Source organism: Carassius carassius, chromosome 43 (genome assembly GCF_963082965.1).
Source record: "Carassius carassius chromosome 43, fCarCar2.1, whole genome shotgun sequence".
In the NCBI taxonomy this organism is placed as follows: Eukaryota; Metazoa; Chordata; class Actinopteri; order Cypriniformes; family Cyprinidae; genus Carassius; species Carassius carassius.
In genome coordinates, this window is record NC_081797.1 from 18,003,908 (window position 1) to 18,027,290 (window position 23,383).

General features: G+C 37.5%; 3 protein-coding genes and 1 long non-coding RNA gene across 10 annotated transcripts in view; 3 read left to right on the forward strand and 1 right to left on the reverse strand.

Moving 5' to 3' along the window:
• Positions 1 to 7,739, forward strand: part of LOC132124603 (ATP-binding cassette sub-family C member 8-like) — a 92,114-nt gene extending 84,375 nt beyond the window's left edge. For all 4 annotated transcript variants that reach the window (XM_059535690.1, XM_059535691.1, XM_059535692.1 and 1 more), the window contains 6 exons: positions 3,686 to 3,764; positions 3,858 to 3,966; positions 4,275 to 4,378; positions 5,919 to 6,052; positions 7,255 to 7,317; positions 7,481 to 7,739. In XM_059535690.1, the coding sequence (XP_059391673.1) occupies positions 3,686 to 3,764; positions 3,858 to 3,966; positions 4,275 to 4,378; positions 5,919 to 6,052; positions 7,255 to 7,317; positions 7,481 to 7,618 (627 nt within the window). In that variant the 3' untranslated portion in view covers positions 7,619 to 7,739. The remainder of the gene's footprint in view (positions 1 to 3,685; positions 3,765 to 3,857; positions 3,967 to 4,274; positions 4,379 to 5,918; positions 6,053 to 7,254; positions 7,318 to 7,480) is intronic.
• A 1,149-nt stretch (positions 7,740 to 8,888) lies between these two features.
• On the forward strand, positions 8,889 to 11,531 carry LOC132124604 (ATP-sensitive inward rectifier potassium channel 11-like). Its single transcript, XM_059535694.1, has 2 exons — positions 8,889 to 10,840; positions 10,871 to 11,531. The coding sequence occupies exon 1, from the start codon at positions 9,009 to 9,011 to the stop codon at positions 10,146 to 10,148; it is 1,140 nt and encodes a 379-aa protein (XP_059391677.1). The 5' UTR covers positions 8,889 to 9,008; the 3' UTR covers positions 10,149 to 10,840; positions 10,871 to 11,531.
• A 1,639-nt stretch (positions 11,532 to 13,170) lies between these two features.
• LOC132124987 (MOB kinase activator 2-like) overlaps positions 13,171 to 23,383 on the reverse strand; it is a 65,410-nt gene continuing 55,197 nt past the window's right edge. For all 4 annotated transcript variants that reach the window (XM_059536182.1, XM_059536179.1, XM_059536181.1 and 1 more), the window contains 4 exons: positions 20,627 to 20,790; positions 19,717 to 19,810; positions 16,027 to 16,151; positions 13,171 to 14,750 (listed from right to left, as the gene is read on the reverse strand). In XM_059536182.1, coding sequence (XP_059392165.1) covers positions 14,479 to 14,750; positions 16,027 to 16,151; positions 19,717 to 19,810; positions 20,627 to 20,790 — 655 coding nt within the window. In that variant the 3' untranslated portion in view covers positions 13,171 to 14,478. The remainder of the gene's footprint in view (positions 14,751 to 16,026; positions 16,152 to 19,716; positions 19,811 to 20,626; positions 20,791 to 23,383) is intronic.
• LOC132124988 (uncharacterized) lies at positions 16,139 to 18,108 on the forward strand. The gene is made up of 3 exons (XR_009426825.1): positions 16,139 to 16,487; positions 17,627 to 17,719; positions 17,807 to 18,108. It is a non-coding gene; the product is annotated as an uncharacterized LOC132124988 (long non-coding RNA).

Sequence of the window (23,383 nt, forward strand, 5' to 3'; positions counted from 1 at the left end):
AGCAACATCTTGGCATAAAGGGGTGCTAATCATTGATTGAGAATCACTTTGAAGCAGTCTGAAGCCTGTAGAAGGCACTCGTGCTCCTAAATACATTTTACAGTTTACGAGCCCTGTTTTTGTCTGTGAAATATCCACCGCATCTCTGCAATACATGAGGGAATGTCAGCGGGAGGAAACAGTTCTTCTGTCTTCTGTCAGTTAATCAATTGCGGACTGTTTCATTATTTTGGGCAGATAAAAAAAGGATAAAAATAATAAAAGTAAAAAATGTTTCTCCAAATATACTTGGGCGGCTGTTAATATACCAGGGCAGCCCGCCCAAGTAAAGTCTATATGTGAAAAACACTATATATATATATATATATATATATATATATATATATATATATTTTTTTTTTTTATCTTTAAAAATTATTACATATTATTAAGTCAACTAATTACACATGGTTACACCCTGGTTCCCCGAAGGAACGAGACGCTACATCGAAGCATGTCACAGTCTTCAGCATGACCACACTCTGAATCACATGTGTATTCAGTCCAATGGATGGACGAGACATCACGGACGGGGTGACATAGCAACCAGGAAGCTTAAAAGCATGTGCATTAGATACAGCAGCAGCTTCTGGGAAATTAACCAAGCGCTTACAGGGATGCAAAAATAATGGAACTAAGACAAGAATCATCTTATTTCCTCAGAGAACCATGTTTACATGCGTAACCTAGAAAGGTTTCCCTTCAGGAACTTGAGCTGCATCAAAACGCTTTGGGAACAAGTATTCCCACGCTGCCAGACTTACAAATCCCTGCCTAGTGTGGAAGAGCACAGCTAGGGTGAGAGAACAGAGGAACTCGGAGTGGCTCATATATCCAGGCCATAGAACCTGACGAACGTTAGAGGCATGGACCAACCAGCAGCGTTGCAGATGTCCTGCATAGAAACAGTTGCCAGAAAGGCCTTGTAGGCCACCACACTTCTGGTAGAGTGAGGGGAAATAAGAAGACTCATAGGAGAGTCGAATGGCATCCACTATGCACCGGCTGAGGGTCTTTTTATTAGCAGCAAGACCTCTCTTGGGGGGACCAAAGCACACTAGCAGTTGGTTCGCCCTTTTCCACTGGGCATATCTGTGGACGAATGCGTCCAGTGCACTCACTGGACACATACAATTAAGCTTCTGCTGGTCTGGGTCCAGAAAGGGAGGAGGACAGAAGGCCTGGAGTATGAAAGGCTGTGGGGAAAAGGAGGGAACTTTAGGAACACAATCCGCATGAAGGTAGAGAAATGCTTTGGCCAGACCGGGCACAAATCTAGATAAGAAGGTACCACTGAAAGTGCTTGCAAATCCTCAAGTCTCTAAAGAGGAGAAATCGCCAGAAGGAATTAATAGTCTTAATAGTGAGATGGTGATCAGATATCTCCTCTATCGGCTCAAAAGGAGGTTTACAGAGAGCTTGTACCACCACAGCCAGGACCCACGGTGGGACACGGGATTGTACTGGAGGCCTCAGCCTTAGCACACACAGAGGAAATGTGTAACTAGGGGATGCCTACCCACTGACTGACCACAGAGAGGGGCGTGGTAGGCCGCAATGGCCACCACGTAGACCTTCAAGGTGGAGTCAGTCAACCCTGCTGAGAATTGGGCCTGCAGGAACTCCAGCACTGTACCAACTGGGCAATTAACTGGGTCGAGCTGGCAGTCTCCGCATCAATAAGTGAAAAGTTTCCACTTCAAGGCATACAGCTTCCTCATAGAGGGTGCTCTGGCTTGGAGGATGTTCTAGATAACCTGAGAGACCGGAAACTACGAGTTATGCCCCCTCAGGGGCTTCACCTACAGCTTCCACAGCTCCGGGCTGGGGTGCACTGTGGCGCCCCCTGTTTGAGAGAGGAGGTCCCTCATGATGGGAATCTCCCAATAGAAGGGACAATAGGTCCAAGAACCATACTCAGCCTGGCCAGAACTGGGCCACTAGTAACAGAACTCCCAGGAGCAGAGCAATCAGGGGAAAGGCATATAGACAAAGCCTCAGCCAGGTCTGTACCATAGCGTCCAGTCCAAGAGGAGGAGGATGAGTCAGAGAGAACCAGAGGGGATAGTGCAATGTCTCCAGAGTTGCAAACAGGTTTATCTGAGCCTGGCCAAAAACTCTCCAGATCTGCTTCACAACCTCTGTTGAAGCCTCCATTCCCCGGGCCTCTGCCTCTGCATTAACAAGACGTCTGCTCTCATATTGAGATGCCCAGGAATGTGAACTGCTCTCAACAAGAGGAGTTTCCCCTGGGACCACACAAAGATCTGGTGCACTAGCCTGTAAAAGGGGCACAAGCGCAGACCTCCCTGGTGGTTGCTGTGTAAAAGACAACCACTGTGTAATCATTGCGCACCAACAGAAGGCGATCTCTTAGGTCTGGAAAAAAGCATTTCAATGCTAGAAACACGTCTAGCATCTCCAGACAGTTGATGTGCAACATGAGATGGCAACCGCTCCACACTAATGACCACTCCCCAACCGTTGAGGGATGCGTCCATCGCTAGCTTTACACAATGACAAGGAAGTCCCAGCACTAGGCCCTGAGACAAGAACCAAGGTTTCCATGTCTAAGGCACAAAGATATCGCCGTGTGACCTTGAGCATGTGGAACGGGTTTCCCCTCAGGGAGAACCCCTTGGTCTTAAGCTACCACCATAGGGGTCTCATGTACAGCAGGCCAAAAGGTATACTGTTGGACAAAGCTGCAGTGTATTTTAAAATGCTTGACAGTGAGTGACTGGCCTTCTCTCAATTTTGCAACTGCAGTGAAGATCCAAAACCTCAAGAACTTCCTGTGTTGAGGAAGGATGGAGATATGGAAGTATGTGTCTTTTAGATTGATTGTGTCAAACCAGTCCTCAGACCTGATCTGAGACATGACTTGCTTGAATTTAAGCATCCTGCGGATAAATGATGAAGTACCAGCTGTAGAACCCGGACTCTCTGTTGAGAGGTGGGACCACCTCGATGGCCTCCTTAAACCTTCACAGAGGAAGACAGGAGGAGCTTCGAGCCCTCTCCCCAGGGGGAAGAAACCACAGAGTAGGTTACCAATCCCAGAGATTGAGCACTGGATCTGGTAAGTGAGGAAGAAGAAAGGGACTCACGAGTCTCCATTCCCTCCACCGGATCCATCTGCGATCCCCACGAGTGAAACCGCCACTCCACTTTGGTGGAAGCAGGCAGTGGCAGATGCTCGCAATGCGGACAGTCAGAGAGCTGACGCTGCGTGCATCGTTTCCAAGCAGACAATGCACAGACTGTGTGTATCCCCAGTAATATGCGAGCAGGGAGGAACACACAGCCTGAAATGTTGTCTGCTCTCGCAAAAGTGTTTAGTCTTTTCACTCGACTTTGGCATGGCTTATGGTGAGGGACAGACAACACTAAATAAGACATACAAATGGACAGTCAGACTTACACACACAAAGAGTGCTTGCTGAGCGACAGAAAGCTGCCGCTGTATCCACCACAAATGCTTTTAACCTTCCTGTTCGCTACATCACCCTGCCCGTGACGTCTCGCCCATCCATTGGACTGATTACACATGTGATTCAGATCGTGATTCAGATTGTGGTGTTCCTATAGTGTTTTGATGCAGCTCGAGTTCCTGAAGGGGGACTGTTGTGTTGATCTGTTTTAGGTTGGAATCTGTGGTAGAACAGGAAGTGGCAAGTCGTCTTTCTCATTAGCCTTTTTCCGGATGGTGGACACATTTGAAGGTGACTAATTTTTCAAGTTCAAGCTAAATGTAATTTAAATTACAAAGCATGTATAATATATAAAATGGATTTTAAGACTCTATAATTTAACAGGGCGAATAATCATCGATGACATTGATATAGCAAAGCTGCCTCTTCAGACACTGAGGTCACGATTCTCTATTATTCTGCAAGATCCCTTCTTATTCAGCGGAACCATCCGGTGCGTCTCATGAAACCGAATACTGCATGAGTCAATGATATTGTCATAATATCCTAGACATTACTATATTCATTTACAGTTACAACAAATGTACTTATGAAGAACATAATCAGTTTTTTATATATTATTTATCACTGCTGTTCTCTAAATGTACTATAGCAAAAGCAGAGTGAACTCATTTTTTTGTCTTGTTTCAATGTTTTTAAAAGCCCCGTCATACATCACTAAGGGACTGAAGTACTGAAGGATTTCTAGGGCAAGCTGAATTTATAATGAAGTTTTATAATACCTAATTTTCTTCGGTTCAGTTTTAATTTAGATCCAGAAATGAAGGCTACAGACAGCATGCTGTGGGAGGCGTTAGAAATTGCACAACTCAAACCAGTAGTTAAAACATTGCCTGGAGGACTAGGTAAGACAAGAACCATGCCATATACTGAAATCACGTTAAATAGATTGTTCACCAAAAATTTTTTGTCATTGCTCAACTTCATGTCATTCCAAACTTACTGTACATTACTTTTTTCTTCTTCTGTTGAACTTAAAAGCAGATAATTTCTGTCCCTTTAACCCTGCAAAGCCTGACATAACACAAAATAACAAAATGGAAGAGTTTATTAAACCTTCAGAGAAAAGCTTCCTTTGTTGTTAAGTATCATATTTGATACATCAGGCTTTTATGGCTCTTATAATATGATATAGTCAGAATATGGATGAAAAAAAAAAGTCACGATCGCTACACAAGAACAGAGGACAGGTAGATCCAATAGCAGTAAGTCTTTTAATAAGGGAAACCGTTACATCAAATCCAGTCCAGGCAGGAGTCAAAACTAAAATGGCAAATCAAAAATCAATAGGCACTAAACAAACGGGCAAGAACAGAACTCCGAAGTGGCGTGATAAATACAAGGACTCCGTAACACATATTAAAACAGACAGGGTATATATACACAGGGAAATGACAATGCTAATGGGGAATTGGTTGAGTGCAATGATTAATGACCAGGGACAGCTGAGTGCAATGAGGAGACAGGGATCGTGGGGAATGTAGTTCAGGAAGTGACAGACACCGTGGGGAAGGAGGACATCTAGTGGTTACCCAGGGAACACAAACCAGACACTGTGACAAAAAAAACATCTCTCATTTTATTCAGAGACCAAAACTGAGGGAAAAAATATGCTGATATTTTTATGGCCAAAGAATATAAAAAAAAAAGATTCTGATAACTTGTAAATCATTTTGAACTTTATGACATTATAGCAGAATACTTATATTAAATCATGTAAATATTAGTTGTCACTATATTTCCCATTAATACATCATAAGATAATATTTAAATAGTTTTATGCTCAAAGCTTTGTTGTTTCAAAACAAATAATGCAATGCAACACAACAAAGATTGAGAGATTAACAAATAGGCTTAATCAGAAACCTTTTCTAGAAAATGAAATATGGATAATCAAGTAAAAAGTTGCTTCAGTCCAGTAAGTGTTTATCTTCAAATATTACTAACAGTATAAAAAATATAATGTTTAACAAAGATTTCACAGCAAAAAGACACCAACTACAACCTCGAGATGGATGATTTTACAATTAAAGTAATATATTTTTCACTTGATAAAGTATAAATGATCATTCAGATGACATAAAGCCATAAACGTTTGATCATTTAGAGCAATTTAGAGAAATAAGGTTAAAATGGTTTTATGAATAGATGCTTTTATGAATGATTGAACTGGTGTACCACTCTGGACAGTCCCAGCTGAAATTATATCTCATATTTCTAAACAAAAGCACATTAAATTGACTGCGTGGTCATCTGATAATCATATCACCTCCAGACATCAAACCAGCTGCAGAAATATTTCACTCTGATCATATAAAACTGTTTAGACTTTGAATCAAAAGCTATCTAAAAGTATGATTTATGATCTCTCACCCTGTGTTTCAGATGCCATAATAGCTGAAGGTGGGGAGAACTTCAGCCAGGGGCAGCGTCAGCTCTTCTGTCTGGCGCGCGCATTTGTGCGGAAGAGCAGTATTCTGATAATGGATGAGGCTACTGCTTCCATAGACATGGCCACGGTGTGTGTGTGTGTGTAGAAGTACAATAGAGAGTCTGAGAGGTAGAGGGAACAGCCCAGGGGCCAAGACCTCGATTCTCAAGTACTCTTCTCCTCTGCCTTCATTTCTGAATAAATGAAGCGTGACTCTGTCCACTGGTTGAGTTCAGTAGAGGAATGGACACAGTGAGGGTCAATTTGACTGATTCATACAGAAAGGAAAGCATCTATGTGAAAGGTGCTGGTGTTTACAGCACCTACAGACTAATATCAATAATTCAGTATAAAAATGCCATGCCAGGATGAATGTAAGCCATCAATAAAGCACTAATATACACATACTGTATACTTAAATTCATGTTATTTCCAATGAAATCTTCACTTAAATTGTATTAAGAATAAAAATAATTGTAATTTGTAAATACATACATTGGAGAAATGCAATTCAAAATATTATTTTAAATAATTAAAAATATATTTAATATGAATATATTAAATATTTATATATAAATGATTTTCAAAATATATACTGTATTTGTGTGCTTTTATATATACATAATTGTAAACAAAAACTTTTTTTGGTTGTAATTACTCGCGATTAATCAGTTAACATAACTAATATATATATAATGCTTAAAACACAATACATTATATTATAATGGTGTTTTAATATGCTATGTTAAGAAGTATGAAATTATTTAAATAATATATTTATATCAATACTGTTGTTTTTAAATATAAACCAATTAATATATAATATAGTGTGTATATATATATATATATTTATATATATATAATAAAACATAATAATATATACCCTTTTAATATATTAAGTTAAAGTTAGATAAAGAAATTATGATATAATGCTTTTTTAACTTGGATTATACATACACACACACACACACACACACACATATGTTATTTTTAATAGGCTAGGTTAAAAGGTTACAATTTATTTACAAATATAATATAATATGATGATCTTTTTAATGTTAGGTTAAAAAGTTTGGAATTCTAAAAAATATATAATAAAATATCATGCTCATCTTAGTAGGTTATATAGTACATTTTATTTATAATAATGCTCTTTTTAATAGGTTAGATTCAATAGTTATGATATTATTAAAAATGATAAAATATAAAGCTTGGGTTAGTTCTAAAGTATGAAATCTTAAAAACGTACATTACATTGTTATATTATGTTGTGTTCTATTTATTTAATAGGAGAGTATTCTGCAGAAAGTTGTGATGACTGCCTTCGCCGACAGAACTGTGGTCACCATCGCTGTAAGTTCCCTGTCAGGTTGCTTTCTGATATTAATATTTAAATTCTGGTCGTCATTAAAATCTGACAGCATGATGACGACTGAATGCTTTTAATGATTGAGAGGCATTTATCCTGCTCAAACAAAGTCTCGCCACTTGAACTCCATTGTGTGTTTTTCCACAGCATCGTGTGCACACCATCCTGAATGCAGACCTGGTGATTGTGATGAAGAGAGGAGTCATCCTGGAGTTTGACCAGCCAGAGGTTCTCCTCAGTCAAGACGACAGTGTGTTTGCGTCGTTCGTCAGAGCCGACAAATAAACCAGAGACCCTCGACTGAAAGTGCAATTGAACCACGAATAATGAATAATTTATTACTGCGATTATCATCACATTTGTAAATAAAATATTAATCATTTATTAATAAAAAATATATAAACAACTTGTATGCTTATTTTGATTTTCTCCCTTTTATTTTTAATATTGATGGTCAGTATATATATATATATGTGTGTGTGTGTGTGTGTGTGTGTCTGTCTCTCTCTCTATATTTGTATATATAGATGTGTGTGTGTCTCTCTCTCGCTCTCTCTCTATATATATATATGTATATATAGGTGTGTGTGTGTGTGTTTGTATATATATAGATGTGTGTGTCTCTCTCTCTCTCGCTCTCTCTATATATATATATATGTATATATAGATGTGTGTGTGTATGTGTGCTGAAATACACCTTTTAATAGGTTATATTTACAATACTCTTTTTCATCAAGTTAAAAAATAATTAGAATATATAATGTAATGTTACTTTTTTGTAAATAGATTAGGTTAAGAAGGTTGAAGTTAACAAAACAACATAATATAATGTAATAAATATGCATTTTTTTCAAATATCTGTTAAAAAGCTAGAAATTATTTAAAAAATCAATATAATATAAACATTGCTCTTTTTAATAGAGTAAGTAAAAAGTTAGAAATGAACAAAACAATGTAATTTAATATGCTATGATATAATATAATAGATCACGCTTTTAGATGCGTCTATTTTCAAAAGCCAAAAAAATATATATATGTACAAATATAACACATTGATATAATTCTCTTTTTAAAAGACTGGTTAAAAGTTGGAAATACAACTTCAAAATAATAACAATATAATTATATAATTCTCTTTTTAATAGGCTAGGTTAAAAAGCTAGAAATAATAATAATAAAAGATATATTATATTACTATATTATATTAAATAACAATGCTATTTTTTTCAAGGTTTAGGATAAAAAGTTAAAAAATAAAGTAGCTAAAAATTAAAAATAAATAGTTATATTAGTAGTTGCTGCTCTTAATATGAGATACTTCAACAGTACAGCATTGCTGACTATAGCTTATACATCTGGAGTCCTCACTGTGAATAGTGTATAGTTCAGCCTAGCGTGCTTTTAATTGTTAATGCAGAGCGGTTTCTAACTGTGCTAAAGATCGCGTTTAGCACGCATGCCCTGTGCAGAACGAGTCATACTGTCCGTCCCAAAGTCACATCTGAGAGGATGTGCGAGAAAATATCCGGTTGCAGTTGACAGATAGCGGCAGCAGGAGCAGGAACAGGAGAACCAAAAGCGGCGTCTTCCCTCGGGACCTCCTCACCTCCTGCGAGCGAGTGCGCAGAGTTTACGACTTAATAACGCAGCCGTGACATTATAGCATGGACCAGCTATGTTGTCCAGAAAAGGTCTCATTCCCGAGGACTACCTGCTGACCCGCTTGGCGGAGGATGTGTTGCAGCCAAAATTCAAGACTAAACAGCGGAAAGCACGATTCGTCGCCAAGAACGGAACGTGCAACGTCGCGCACACGAACATTCGCGAACAAGGACGCTTTCTCCAGGACGTCTTCACTACTCTAGTGGACTTAAAATGGCTTCACACGCTCCTGATCTTCACCATGTCGTTCCTGTGCAGTTGGCTCTTGTTCGGGATGATCTGGTGGCTCATCGCGTTCGCGCACGGAGATCTGGACGTGAAGGGGGACGACTTTGTGCCGTGCGTAACGGACATCCACTCGTTCTCCTCCGCCTTTCTGTTCTCCATCGAAGTCCAGGTGACTATCGGCTTTGGCGGGCGGGTGATCACGGAGGAGTGCGTGTCGGCCATCGTGATACTGATCCTCCAAAACATCGTAGGTCTGGTGATCAATGCCATCATGCTGGGATGCATCTTCATGAAAACGGCGCAAGCGAACCGGCGCGCGGAGACGCTCATCTTCAGCAAGCACGCGGTTATCACCATCAGAAACAACAAACTGTGCTTCATGTTTCGTCTTGGGGACTTGAGGAAGAGCATGATCATCAGTGCCACCGTGCACGTGCAGGTGGTGCGCAAGACCGTCACCAATGAAGGCGAGATCGTGCCTTTGGACCAGATAGACATCCAGATGGACAACCCTGTTGGCACCAACAGCATCTTCCTGGTGTCCCCCCTCATCATCAGTCACGTCATTGATAAAAACAGCCCTCTGTATGATTTATCAGCGGCGGATCTGCAGCAGGAGGACATCGAGGTGATCGTCGTTCTGGAGGGCGTGGTGGAGACCACCGGCATCACCACCCAAGCGCGGACCTCTTACCTGTCCGAGGAGATCCTGTGGGGTCACAAGTTCGTGCCTACGGTGTCTGAGGAGGACGGGATGTACGCCGTGGACTATTCTAAGTTTGGAAACACCGTAAAAGTGGCGACGCCGAGCTGCAGCGCGCGCGCTCTGGATGAGGCGGGAGGGATGGAGAGCGTCAGACTGAAGGAGTCCAGCGGCGCGTCAGTGAGGAGGAGAACCAGACACCAAGACATCAAAGAACTGTGAATGTACTGTCATTAACCTCCGGAGACACACACACACACACACAGTACTGTATATTGGAATACCCACGTCTACTGAACAGGTTTGACTTCTTTAGTAATTTCCATGTGTATAATCTTAATGTTTAAGCATATAATGATATTCAAGGGAATTGTGTTCTTCTCATTTTAAAGAAACAGTTTGGACCATTTTCTATTCTAACACACCAATGCCTCTGTGTATAAGGCAAGGTTCAAAAAGAAATGATTGATTACGTCAGCGTGGAAGAGCTCTGTTGGGACTTTAAATGCAGACCTTGAGCCCCAAACTCACCACCAAACACCAACGACTTGTACATACACTATACTGCCAAAAGTATTGGTACCCCTTCTTTAGAACTGCGAAAGGAACTTCCAAAACTGGGGCAACAAAGATGAAAACATTTACAAATTGTATTTTCATCTCTGTTGCAACAGTTTTGGAAGTGTCTAAAATGACTGTACCCATATATACAAGTCGTTGGTGTTTGGTGATGAGGTTTGGGCTCAAGGTCTGCGTTTAAAGTCACACCAGAGGTCAAGTTCTTCTACACTGACTCAATCAGTGATTTCTTTTTGAACCTCACCTTATACCTCATACTCATGCAAATTACTAAAGTAGTCAAACCTGTTCATTAGAAGGTGATATAGTGTGTGTGTGTGTGTGTGTGTGTGTGTGTGTGTGTGTGTGTTTGTGTATAAACACAGTGGTGGACAAAATTATTAGAACACCTGACAGATCTGAAAATATTAACCTTCTGTGCCTCCTAAACATGATTTCATTTCATAATGTTCATGAAACATGCAGATGGTTGCTCTGAGCACAACGAATATCAGATGAAGCGAGTCATACTGTTTTTATCCACTTTTAACACTTGTAGTATTTGGGGTGTCCACCTTTTGCAGCATTTACAGCAGCACATCTCTGCCTAGTGTCAATATATTTCCTGAGAACTTCAACAGTAATGTTATCTCATGCATTCTGCAACTCAAGCCAAAGGATTTCCTTTGAATGTACAAAAATAGACGTCTAGTTTATTTTCAACCCATGGGAACTCGATGGGATTGAGGTCCAGACTTTGTGGGGACCAGTCCATCATTTTCAGTGTTCCAGCAGATTCCTTCCATCGCAGATAGTTCTGCCAATAGTTTGTTTTATGGGCACTGCAATGGCCAAATCAACAAAAACAACTGAAACCTCTTAAATATTAAAGTGTTCTAATCATTTTGGCCACCATGGTATAAAACTAATATATTACATTTAATTTATAAACACACAGCTAATAGTTAATTTATAATTTACATTTTATTTAAAAAATATATTTTTATATTTGATGTTTCTCTATATGCTGCTTAATAATGAATTGTAATAATTCATAACAATTAGTATACAAAAATATATTTTAGTGTGATATATTTAACATTTACATTTTTTTTTTAAATATAAATTTAATCTGGGAGTAGGCTAATACTATCTAAAGTATTAATACAAATTAAATAAAAATAAATAAATAAAATGTATAAATAAAATTAAAATACATTTTTAATGTAATGTTAATTATATCTATTTTTTATATAAGTTGCTCTCTATATATTAATTCATAATTAACTATTATTCATAATACATTTTTGTTTAATATTTTAATTGCATTTGTAATCAAAATTTTAATCTGAAATGTCTTTATATCGCTATAAACAAAACTAGATATTTCCACGTAATTGGTGAGTCTCAGAAGGTTAATGCTGAAAGATAACACGTTTGTATTTACAGTAAAACATTAGACCAATATTAAATATGAATATTATATATTTTATTGAGGGTATCCAGTTCTAAGAAATGCGGATGCACTGTTGAAAATACGTGTTTTCTTCATATAAAGCTCTCTTGTTGAGAGAAGCACGTCTGAATGAAGCTCTCAGGGTGTTGAACGACTGCACGTGCTTTGAGGAGGCGCATGACGTTTCATAAGATCTCTGTTTATGCCTGTCTTGTCATATTAATAAACCAGCCTGATTAATTGTGTTGGGTTCCTGTTTAAAACTTACACAGTACATTGTTGCTATGAAAGGTTTTGTTGTTGCTCCTACAGTAGACTACCGCTAAAGGTTTATCTTATAGCTCTTAATTAGGTGACTCTGAATTACCAGAATATAATTATCCTGATGTTGCTTGGCACATTCATGAACCTTTTAAAATGAGTAGATTTTACGCCATGTTTATGCGTTAACTGCGTCTTAATTGAGAAACGCTGCCATCTTGTGGGTTGTGAAGTTGACCTATACTATCTAGCATTAGCATGATTGTCTCTGTTTTATTCAGTTTAATTACACTGATATTCTTGACATCTAGAGAGGGCGGTTTATATGATAATTCATTCTCTTACATGTCTAACACAAAAAGAAGCAACTCATCACTTCACCTTGTTATTGCCTTACCAGTGTTTGTTCTCGTTTGTGTTCCGTCTTCAAAGCTGCTTCTTCGGCTGTACAGGTAGAAACAGTTTTTTTCTCGTTGTGTCCGCTGGTAAAGCAGTATAGTATCTAGTTTGTTCAGTCTAATGTGAGTAGTAGGCTACACTACGCTCATAGCCTGTCTATAAAGGCGGCAGCCAATGAGCGCGAGGATCCTCTATGACGCTGGAGAAACGCGCGGTTTACGTCACTTCAACATGGCGATGCACAAGAAAGGGCGACCCGCGTCATACATAATTATAACACTTTTATATAAAACAATTTGAGTAATTACAGCCTTTACCTCATTTGAGTGTACATTATTCTACTGAAGCTGTTTCTGCCATTGAATAATAAAAAAGGGTAATAGCAATTCTCAGAAAAATTTTAAATTGCAAAATGAATTAAGTATTTTAAAAAGTTGGAAAAAAGAAGAAAAAAAAGTGAGAAATGCAAGAAAATAAGTCAAAATTCTAAGTTTGCATCTGGTAACTCTGACGACTTTTCCCCCTCAGAATTGTAAAAATAAAGTCTGAAGTGTGAGCTAAAGAGTCACGAATTCCTTTTTTATTTTTTTCTAAAGCTGAAACAAGCTTCCACACCATTCAAAAGACTCTCCACAAAACACAACGTAGGCCTATTTCTTAATGTGCAATGCATTTTAAATGATCACTAAACTACTGAATGCACTTTTAAGTAGGCTACGTAATTTCCAAGTCTGAATGAACAAACGAGTTTCAAGGGATGTCGATACAATGATTGAGGACCATCTTTCCCTGTGACAGCAAGAAAATAAACACGACACACCGAAGTTGGGTGCCATTTCTTGTTTTTATTTGATTATATTTCGCAGAGCTTAAAATATTAAGTGGCTTTTAACTTAGATAATTAAATCATAAAAAAGAAAGCAAGAAATGAAGAACTCTGCAAATAGATAAAAAGTACAAAATAAATAAAATAAGAAGGAGAGACGCTCTCTTGCTAAAGGCAATTACTGTGATTTTTTAATTATACATATATATTGATATAGTTTCAATCTATTTCTCGTGAAACAAAGACTTAATGTGCATCTTCTACACACGTGGGCTGCCACAATATCCATGACCTCTGACAACTTAAAAAGAAAAAAAAAAGTGAAATCAAAAATAAAGGTCATGACGCAGGAGGATGTGCTCATCAATGCAACACAGCAAGTCAACTGCCGCGCAGCAATCATCAGTCCGCGTCTGCAGCGTCTCTCAGAGCGTGCAGACAAGCAGATATCGCTAATATCCTTGTCGGAAACCTACAAAGCAAGTCCAGACTTTCTCTAAAGCATCATTCAAACCATCAAACCCTTTATACATCATTGTAAAAGGCTAATAAGTACATCGGAAATCATTTAAAAACACAACACACGGATAATGATGGCTAGAATATGAAAAAAGAGAGATTTTGCCCTCTGTGAAATAAGGCTGCAGAGATCATAATCAATCAGTCGGTACGTGACATCACTCCCTCCACAAGGGGGAGCCAGAGGTCAACGATACGTTTCTAAACATTGTTGCGTATAAACAGACAATACCTTAGCTGTAAATCTAAGGCACTGGTGAGAGCCGAGCTGAAGCACCATTCCCTAAAAGAAAACCTCCGAGACCGCATGCGCAAAAAACGATAATAAAAATGCAAAGTAAAATATCAATTGTTCGAGTATAAACGAGAATGCAGACATTGTTTTCGTCCTGTAGGAAACATTCACATCAATCTGTGCTGGTACGAGAACTGCAGACCGCCGGCCCTTAGCCCCATGTTTTGATCAGTTCTCAGGAGAAACGGTGACGGAGGGGCCCGTCCGAGGAGGGTTTCGCCGTCCTCCAGCTTGAGGCTCATCTCTCGGTCACGTGGTTGTGTGAATGGGGCGGCAGGGGGGCGCACAGCACCTCCGACAGGTCGTCCATGATGCAGGTCTCCTTGGGCTCCACCAGGTTGAACTCTCTGACAAAGACGATGAAATGTGTGTACAGTGTGTTCAAGTGTCCCTGCAGCTCCAGAGCCACCGTCTCTTTAAAGTGAACCCAGTAGATGTGAGCCAAGACGTGAAACAGATACCGGCAGACCTTCTTAACCAGAGATTCGAACGAATTGGGGAAGTCCTTGCCTGAAAGCAAACCAAGATATCAGTTATCATTTAATAATAATAAACAAGTTTTGTTTTCATTTATTGTTTGATTGTTTTATTTAGTAATGGTTTAATGAGAGTTAATAATTAAAGGTATGTTTATAATGAGCACGGCTATTTTTGCAGCCCTTTTTCAAACACTAACAAATGTGGAAATTTAAACTTAACTTGGTCATTTATCATTTGAGCTATTTGTTTTCAATTTCATCGCATTTATCGCTTGTAAATTTAAATACATACTAAAAGTGTATGTTATTAAAATAACGTACAAGTAAAACGTGTCAGTCATGTTATTTACAGCTTATAATTAATTTAAATGTTAATTGACTATTTAAATATCAGTAACAGGCTAGTATTACAAAAATGCTGATTTTATTATTATTACTTGCAATGATTAATATTGATTTTTTTTTTTTATTGGAATAAAAACAGTTTATTTAAATATGTTCAATGTTTTATTTACTATTTACTGACATTGTTTATTTAGTATAATTAATATATATTTTTTTATATTATAATTTTTAAATATTTTTTTTATAGTCTTGGTTTAGTCATTGAGTTGAGATCTTTATATGTCTATACAGTATTATTTTTTTTTTATTTAATTGTATTTTAATTTTACTTCACATTTCTGCCATATAGACATCAACTTGTCAGTCAGTTAAGCTACTACTAAATACATACTAAAAACGTACATTTTCTGTAAAGCTGCTTTGCAATGATTGGTATTGTGAAAAGTGCTATACAAATAAACTTGAACTGAATTTATTTATTTATTTATTTTACTATTTAAACTTTACACAAGAAAGGAAAAGGTTGCCTTGGCAACTAGGTAAAACAAAACAAGTTTCATTTTTGTTTGTATTTTATTGTATTATTTCAGTAAAAATATCAATATTAATATTTAACTTCAGGTAGTTTGTTTTTATGGTTTCAGTTCTTAACCCTGATTGGTATATTAACTAAACCATATATATATATATATATATATATATATATATATATATATATATATATATATATATATATATATATATGTATGTGTGTGTGTGTGTGTGTTTATTTATATTTATATATTTATATATATTTTTTTGTCCTTCCTAGTTAAAATAAAAGTAACTAACATTCACAAAACTCATTCTGCTCAATGAACACTAGAGGGAGCCACTGATATAATGAATTTGACTTCAAACTGCCAAATCTCAACTCTTGTATTTCTCTAGTATGAACTCTAGAGGGCAGTGATTACACACACCGTATTTTGTGGGAAAGATTTCTTCGTCTGTCACTAATTTCTGCACAAAGGTCATGACGAGGTCGACGTACTGAGGCGCTGTGCACTTCGTCTTCTTCCCCCGCTCGTCATACCAGTAGTATATCCTGTAAAAGAGAAGACGAACAGTGAAGATGACTAACTCGACCACTTAAGGACAAACAAAGTGATCACTTTACGGTTTTAAATGTACTAAACACACAGCTCCTATCAGCATGTTAAGGAGGACTGCTCATGATGGCAAGTGAGTTTGGGAGGGTAGCGTGGGTTTGAGGGGCTGTAGACATTACAGATCTCTAGGAATGCAGACTGAACGCATAACTGAGCGCTCAACGGACGAGCAGCTCAAACACCAGATGAACGTTTAACTGAAATAACCGTCACGGTAAACTATGACGCGCAGTCCGCACACGAACAGACGCTGCACGTCTCTGAGTGGACAGGTGAGGAAAGGCCCACATTAAGACACTCGTCTTAATGTTCTCGAATATTTGCACACGACACGCTTGAGGTACAGATAGAGCGGATCCCAACAGCACAAGTACTGAATCTACCTGCATAAAACTCTTCAACAAAACATGAAATATTAAGATCAAAAGGCCTACTGATCTTAACATTGTTATGAATTTTCAGTGTGTTTTATTAGAATATGTGCATAAGGAACATGTATGTGTGATTTAGGGTGATTCTACAATGATTAATAAACTTTTATTTATTTTTTAATATTGGCATTTTCTGACACTTTTCCAAATTTCAGGAAAAAAAATATATATATATATGTATATAATATTTAATCTGGTTTATTTTTTGTTTGTTTCACAAACATTTAATTTATTTTACAAACATCTGGTTTAACATACACTACAGAAATGTCAAAATGAAAAATATTTTTTAAACAAATTAAATAAAATTGTATTTTTTAAATTGGAAAATTTTTAATTTTCACAGTATGTTCACAAGTGATGCTTACCTTGTGTTTTCCCCTTTATTTTTCATTACAAAGGTTTTACTAAATTACCCCCCCCCCTCCCCAAATCATAAGATTCACATTTCACAGTGTATATATATATATATATATATATATATATATATATATATATATATATATATATATATATACAAAACAAGTACTGAATATTTGTTTTATACATTTTTAATTAATTGTTTTCATTGTTTAGAAATAGAAAGTCTATGAGACAACACAATTTATGTATAAAACAATTTGAAAAAGTAGACTATTTATTTTTGGTATATATTTCTTTATTTAGTTTAATTATTATGATAGGACAGATCAAAGCTGTCAGGAAGGGAAGTGGGAGAGAGATGTGATCAGGAAAGGTCCTCGAGTTGGGATTCGAACTCGGGACGCTCATAGAGCAACGGCTCTCTGTTCACAAGGCTATCAGCACTGACAAAAATACATGTTTAATAAAAATCAATCCATGGGAAATTCAAGAAACAGCTACTACGAACACACATAAGCATACTAATAACACACCTCAACATATGAGCACATAAATAGCAATAAAATAGACATCAGGTCTATTTGTGCGTCACCGTCCCTCCCTTTCTTTTTCAACAGTAATTGATTTCGCAATGGACAGCGGTGGTGACGGTAAATACAGCTGGTGTTTTGATGAGCGCGCCCATCCTTGCCCTGCGAGGAATGCCTGAGGTGAGCGTGTTATTGTTAGGGTTTTGTGTGTTTGTTATTAACGTCCTTTAACGTCTGCCATGAATAGTCCTGTATCTGGTTCTACAGGGTCAGTCTTTAGAGATTCACACCCAGGCGTCACTCCAGACCAACAGGGCGAACGAGTCGAGCAGCGATTTTTAAAGTCAACACGGTTGGCTTTGGGAATGTAGAGACGGAGGCACATCTTCCGTTTGACTTAGAAGAGAGATTCTACAATCACAGGCATTTCTGAAAATTAAACTTCTTCAGATTGTTTCACTTTAAATAGTAAAATCGCAATCGAGTTTTGAGTGGATTTTTGTATAACGCTTGAGGGTGGACTATTTTATTAATTATTTTATTAATTACACACCCTGAAGGCCTCCTAGGTGTATGACTTTCTTCGTTCAGACGAATCCAGTCAGAGTTATTTTAAAAATTGTCTTTGATCTTTCAAGCTGTTTGACATTACTCAGCGAAAAGTGTCTCACACGGCTCCGGGAGGGTGAACAAAGACCTTCTGTAGCGAATCGATGCATTTTTGTAAAACATATCCATATTCAAAACTTAATAATGACTTTAATCAAGCTTGCGATCACTGTTATAAAGAGAAGCAGCTCCGGGCTGATGTGTATGAGGTCAGCGTGGCGAATGCACCTGTGCGTCTCGTGAAAACCAACGTTTGTTTACAGGAGCAAAGGAAGCAAAGTTTTCTTACTTCAGCAAAGGAAAACCAGTCTCCTCTTGACTTATATCGAAATCCTCCAACATTAATCTTTAAAAATCCTCGTTTTTTACTTCTAATGAGTGACCGTTGTTTTGTTTTGATCTCTCCGCTGCGTTTCCTCGTGCGTCACTTCTGAGCGGCGCAAAGAAGTGACGCACTTATGGCTTAATTTTTGGATGAACTAACCCTTTAAACAATTTTTATAGAAAGACAGTTTCCTTAAAAACTTTGTGATAATGACAGCACAAAATGACTTTATAAATAAAATAATAATTATTAACACTGTGGTGGAAAATTATAAATTAAGTGCATAAATGTTTTTTTTACATGTATATTTCTATTTATCTGAATGTAAATATTTTGTATTTTATTTTTATTTATATATCAGTTATATTAATAAAAGTAATTATTTATTTCTTTTACATTTATATGTGTATTTGTTTATATATGTATTTGTTTTTATGAGTATTTATAACAGTAACTCCCATATTAAATGCATTTTTAAATTAAATTAAATTAAATTAAATTAAATTTGACATTTTTAGAATAATAACAGTTGTATTAATATTTATAATAGTAATAGTAATTATTATTATTAACATTATATGTATGCATTGTAAATTATTATTAATAATAAAAATAGTAATAAAATATTCTATTAATCTATTATTTTTAGGTAAAATACAACATTTTCAGAATATACTATTTCGGAAATTTAAATGCACTCTTAAACAGTGCTCTTAAAATGAGTAAAACATTATTTGTGCCATCACTGAGCTGGTCAACACTAAAGTTGTAAGGTTAATGTTTCCTAAAGTAAATGATATAACTGATCTCTTTCATCCTATGTTTTGGTCCCCTGATCGTCCCAAACAGCCCGTGAGAACATGTTACTATTTGCCTTTAAGGTCATTTAATTGGTTCCACCTCCAAGAAACGTACAAAATCCCCGATTCTGAGAATAGTTCCCTTGTATTCTCGCATTCAAAACACATCTGAAAGCCCAACAAGCACTGGCTTCAGTAAAATGTGGGTCAGCTTTCATTCCAGTCATGCATTAACCCCAATCAGACCCACAAACCCAGATTCACACAAAGACGGTGTGCTGATCTGGAATCTGGTCTTAAAATGGAAAAACACTGTAAATATGAGAAATATCTGATCCAGAAGCACTTCTCGTAAAAGGAGGGTTCCAGAACTCGCCCCAGGACACGTCTGGAGAGAGACAGAGCTAGAAAGACAGACAAAAGAAAGAGAAAGAGAAACTTACGTGTTGCAGGCCGTCATGGCTTGACATGTGTCCCCAGTGCAAAACTCTGAGACCGTGCTATACTGCAGATTAATGAGATTGAAGAAGGTTGTTGCTGCAAATGACAAAAGAAAAGTTTGACAAAAGTGACATTGGAAAAGTTGAGACAAAGCAAATGTAATTAATATTGCTATTTAATTATAACAGGCTCATAACTATTAAGACATGGAAAATACAGTTGTAGAGCCATAGTCTTATAGTATAAGACTATGGCTCTGTTCGAAAATCAAATAGGTGCTCTATGAATTCAGCATTTTAAGACCTCATAGTCACTCGTGGTGCAAAGTGTCTGATAAAACCAGCCTACGCTGCTTGTCTGGTCTGAGCTGGTTTAAGCTGGACCTCTGGTCTCCCAGCCTGATCAGCTGAAGAAGTGGTACAACCCCTCAAAAACCAGTCTGCTTAATTATTAGACCAATTAAAATCAATTGCTTTAGCAATTTCAATTAGCAAGCTGGATGTACACTAGATAGAAATCACTAAATAACCACATTTTTTTTTTTACAGGAAATATTATTTGCTTCATGATCAAACTTTGTTTTTACGGTTTACTTTTTTCCAATTTTATTTAATTATCCTGTCATTAGCTTAGCAACATGTTAACATCAAACTTGAAAGTATTATTTGTGAAGTAAGCAGCACTTTCCTTGTTAACAGAAAACAACATCGGTTTATAATAAAACAGTTTGCACATTTCAAGTTTAAGATTTAAAAAGGTAATGCTCTGCTTTATGCTCATAAATCTTTTGCACTCACACACAAAAATGTGTCCGTTTTCTAAACTCCTGACTGACAGAAGGGTATTTTTTTCTAAGCCTCAAAATACAAGGCAAACACTCATAGGGGCTATAATGTTTGCTTGGGAACTCACTGTTGCTGGCGAGCCATTCGTTGAGGTCGATCTCTTTGGTGGGAAGCGACACCAAATCTTTCAGGTTGAAGTCCACGACCCGCACTTTTGTGTACTCTGGTTCCATGTAGTGCTTCTTCTCTTCAGCGGGTGCTTTCTTTCCATTGGACTTCGTTTTGGATTTCCTGCAAGAGAAGAAGGATGCGTTAAGAAGAGATGCATGAAGTGAAGTGCGTTTACACAAGTCGTCTTCTCCGTTTTTAATGTATCTCTGTGGCAGAATCAGATACACATACTGCTCTGGCATGTATACTACTTCGTTTTGTGCCGGTTTTGTGGTTTCGCGTGAGCGCAGATATTTCTTGAGATGACAAAAAAAAAAATACCTTGGATAGGGAAAGCTCTGGCTTTGTGTGGACGTAGTCTAAATCTACATCTCAGCTTTGCTTCTTTGGAGTAACCCACATTTCTCGTCTGTTTCAAACTCAGGTGTCAAAACAGACTTGTACTTCCAGTGCTAGTTTTAACATGTAAATGTCAGAATCGCATTGCTGTGGCAGATCCCGCAGCTGCATGGGACAAAGGTTACAGGGGCATTAAACAGCTAATAACAAGAGTACAGGCAAAGACAGGTTATAAAGAATTTACATCATTTCCTTGCACCTACTTCAACTCCAAATAAGGCTCTTTTATGAAGAATTTCTGTTCACTGCTCATTCATTTGAACTTTTTTATTTCTTTTAGCTTTAAAACAGTGCTGTTTTTCATCACACAAACAACTCCCTAAATTTATAGCTCATCCACAAACATGATTTCCTGTTAAAGCGTCTCTGCACTGTAAACGGCTCATTCCCAACCTCAAGTTTCTGACCACGTTCACCAGTTCCTCTTTTCACACAAACCAGGAAGGAGGCTTATCTCAGACACCAAAGTCCATAAACATTATCAAATTGAAGCCAAGACAAAGGAGCGGTTTGTGGGATTGTTGGAATTCTGGATTGCTTCCGAGCGGGAAAGATCTTATCATCCATATGGAGGTCTTAAATTGACTCGTGTCAAAGGTCTTAAAGGGTTAATCATGGAGCATGGTCCAATCAAACATTGGAGCGTGGGAAGTCTGGTAAACTTCAACTTTATTTGGACGTCATTCTGTTTAACTACTTAGAATTAGTGTTCCGTGTAAAACAGGAAAGAGACGGAGATAAAGCACCACGGAAATTCACACTATGAGGCAAGTTAATGCTTTGCTAATGTGGTCAAAGATGATGAAAAATTTTAAATATGAAGGAAACAAAGACAGAACAAAAAATATTTTTTTTTAAATCTCTTTCAACAATGACACTGTCCCTAAACAATAAGCCACCTCATAATTAAAATGGGAACAATAGGAGGTATGAAACAGTGCTCGTCTTCCACCTGCGCTTTGGACATATAAGATACCAGAATGATTAGAATAGCACATAATAAATGATACAATGACATACAACAAACATACACTAATAATAGACCCAAACTATATCTATAAACCAGAATAACAAAGGCCTGGGTGGGATCTTTCGACTTGCCCCAATAAGCAAGCAACCAGAGCCATTTCACCATTTTACTTTTATGTGTATGTCCCACTGGTTAGGTTATGAAGCTGACCCTCATGCATGTTTTCTTCTTTGAAAAAAAAAAAAAAACATCTCCTTTAAAATCACATTGCATGCTTGCTTTTCTAAAAATCACACATTTTCGTACAAATTGCATTGTATACATTCGTAAGAAAACAGCATCTTGTAAAATAGTTACGTTTCCTCTAAATCTTTTTTGCCTTATTAATATATAACGGCATTGTTGACAGGAAGTGAAGTGGGAGAGCGAGAGGGGTATGGGATCGGGAAAGGTCCTTTCAACATTCAGATACTTGGTTAGTGCTTGCTGTAGAAGTAGCAGCTCACTTCAGAAACCCTCCTCCTTCCCCAGCTCCACCTGTATACATCTGCTACAGGGTGATTCATGTATGCTATATATGGGAGTTACTTAATGTATGTTTTTATATGTCCAGCAGCAGTATCTCTTACATGCTCACAGCAGCATGTCTGTACGTAGATGTATTGGCAGTCTTGGTACTTGCTCTGCCACAGTAGCAGTTTTACAGATCTGTTCTGCCAAGACCAAACACATCAACATTACCATGTACATTATCATGCTAAACTCTCTGACAGTTGACATGATAGAAATGCATTAACAAAGAACTTGCACAACTGATGCAGTATCAGTATAAAGGATCGACATTGTAGGATCAACCAGTATCAAGTGAAAAAGATGCCAGCAAGCAAGCCGGCAGCTGTCAGGTCCAGCTGGTAGGAATCTGAACTTGAGGCTTGAGCCAGCTGGAAGATCTGAACATCTCCCAGATCCTTTGATGGATCCACGCAGCTGAGCTCAAACACTCTGCTTCCCGCAAAACCCATCCCTCGACTGACTAATAAAGGATACATTTTAATGTCCAGAATAGTTAGACGATACAATTTCTTAAAAGCTACATACACTCTCTAAAGGGTGGAGTGTGACATCTAAATAAATGTAGGAGTGTCTTCCCTAAATTCCATTCTACAAAATAAAGGATTCGCTTCTGAACAAATAACATTGATAGTCAACATTTCAGAAATATCTCACAGCTTTTTTGTTGTTGTATTTTACGCTTATTTGTGAATAAATCAAAGCACATTCCTCAAAAGTGGAGTGACACCAGATTAAGCTCAAATGTGAACACTACCAAGGTAGAGCCAAGAT

What these genes read in the sequence shown, in the direction of transcription:
- LOC132124604 (XM_059535694.1), top strand. Translation starts at nt 9,009, where the DNA reads ATGTTGTCCAGAAAAGGTCTCATTCCCGAGGACTACCTGCTGACCCGC.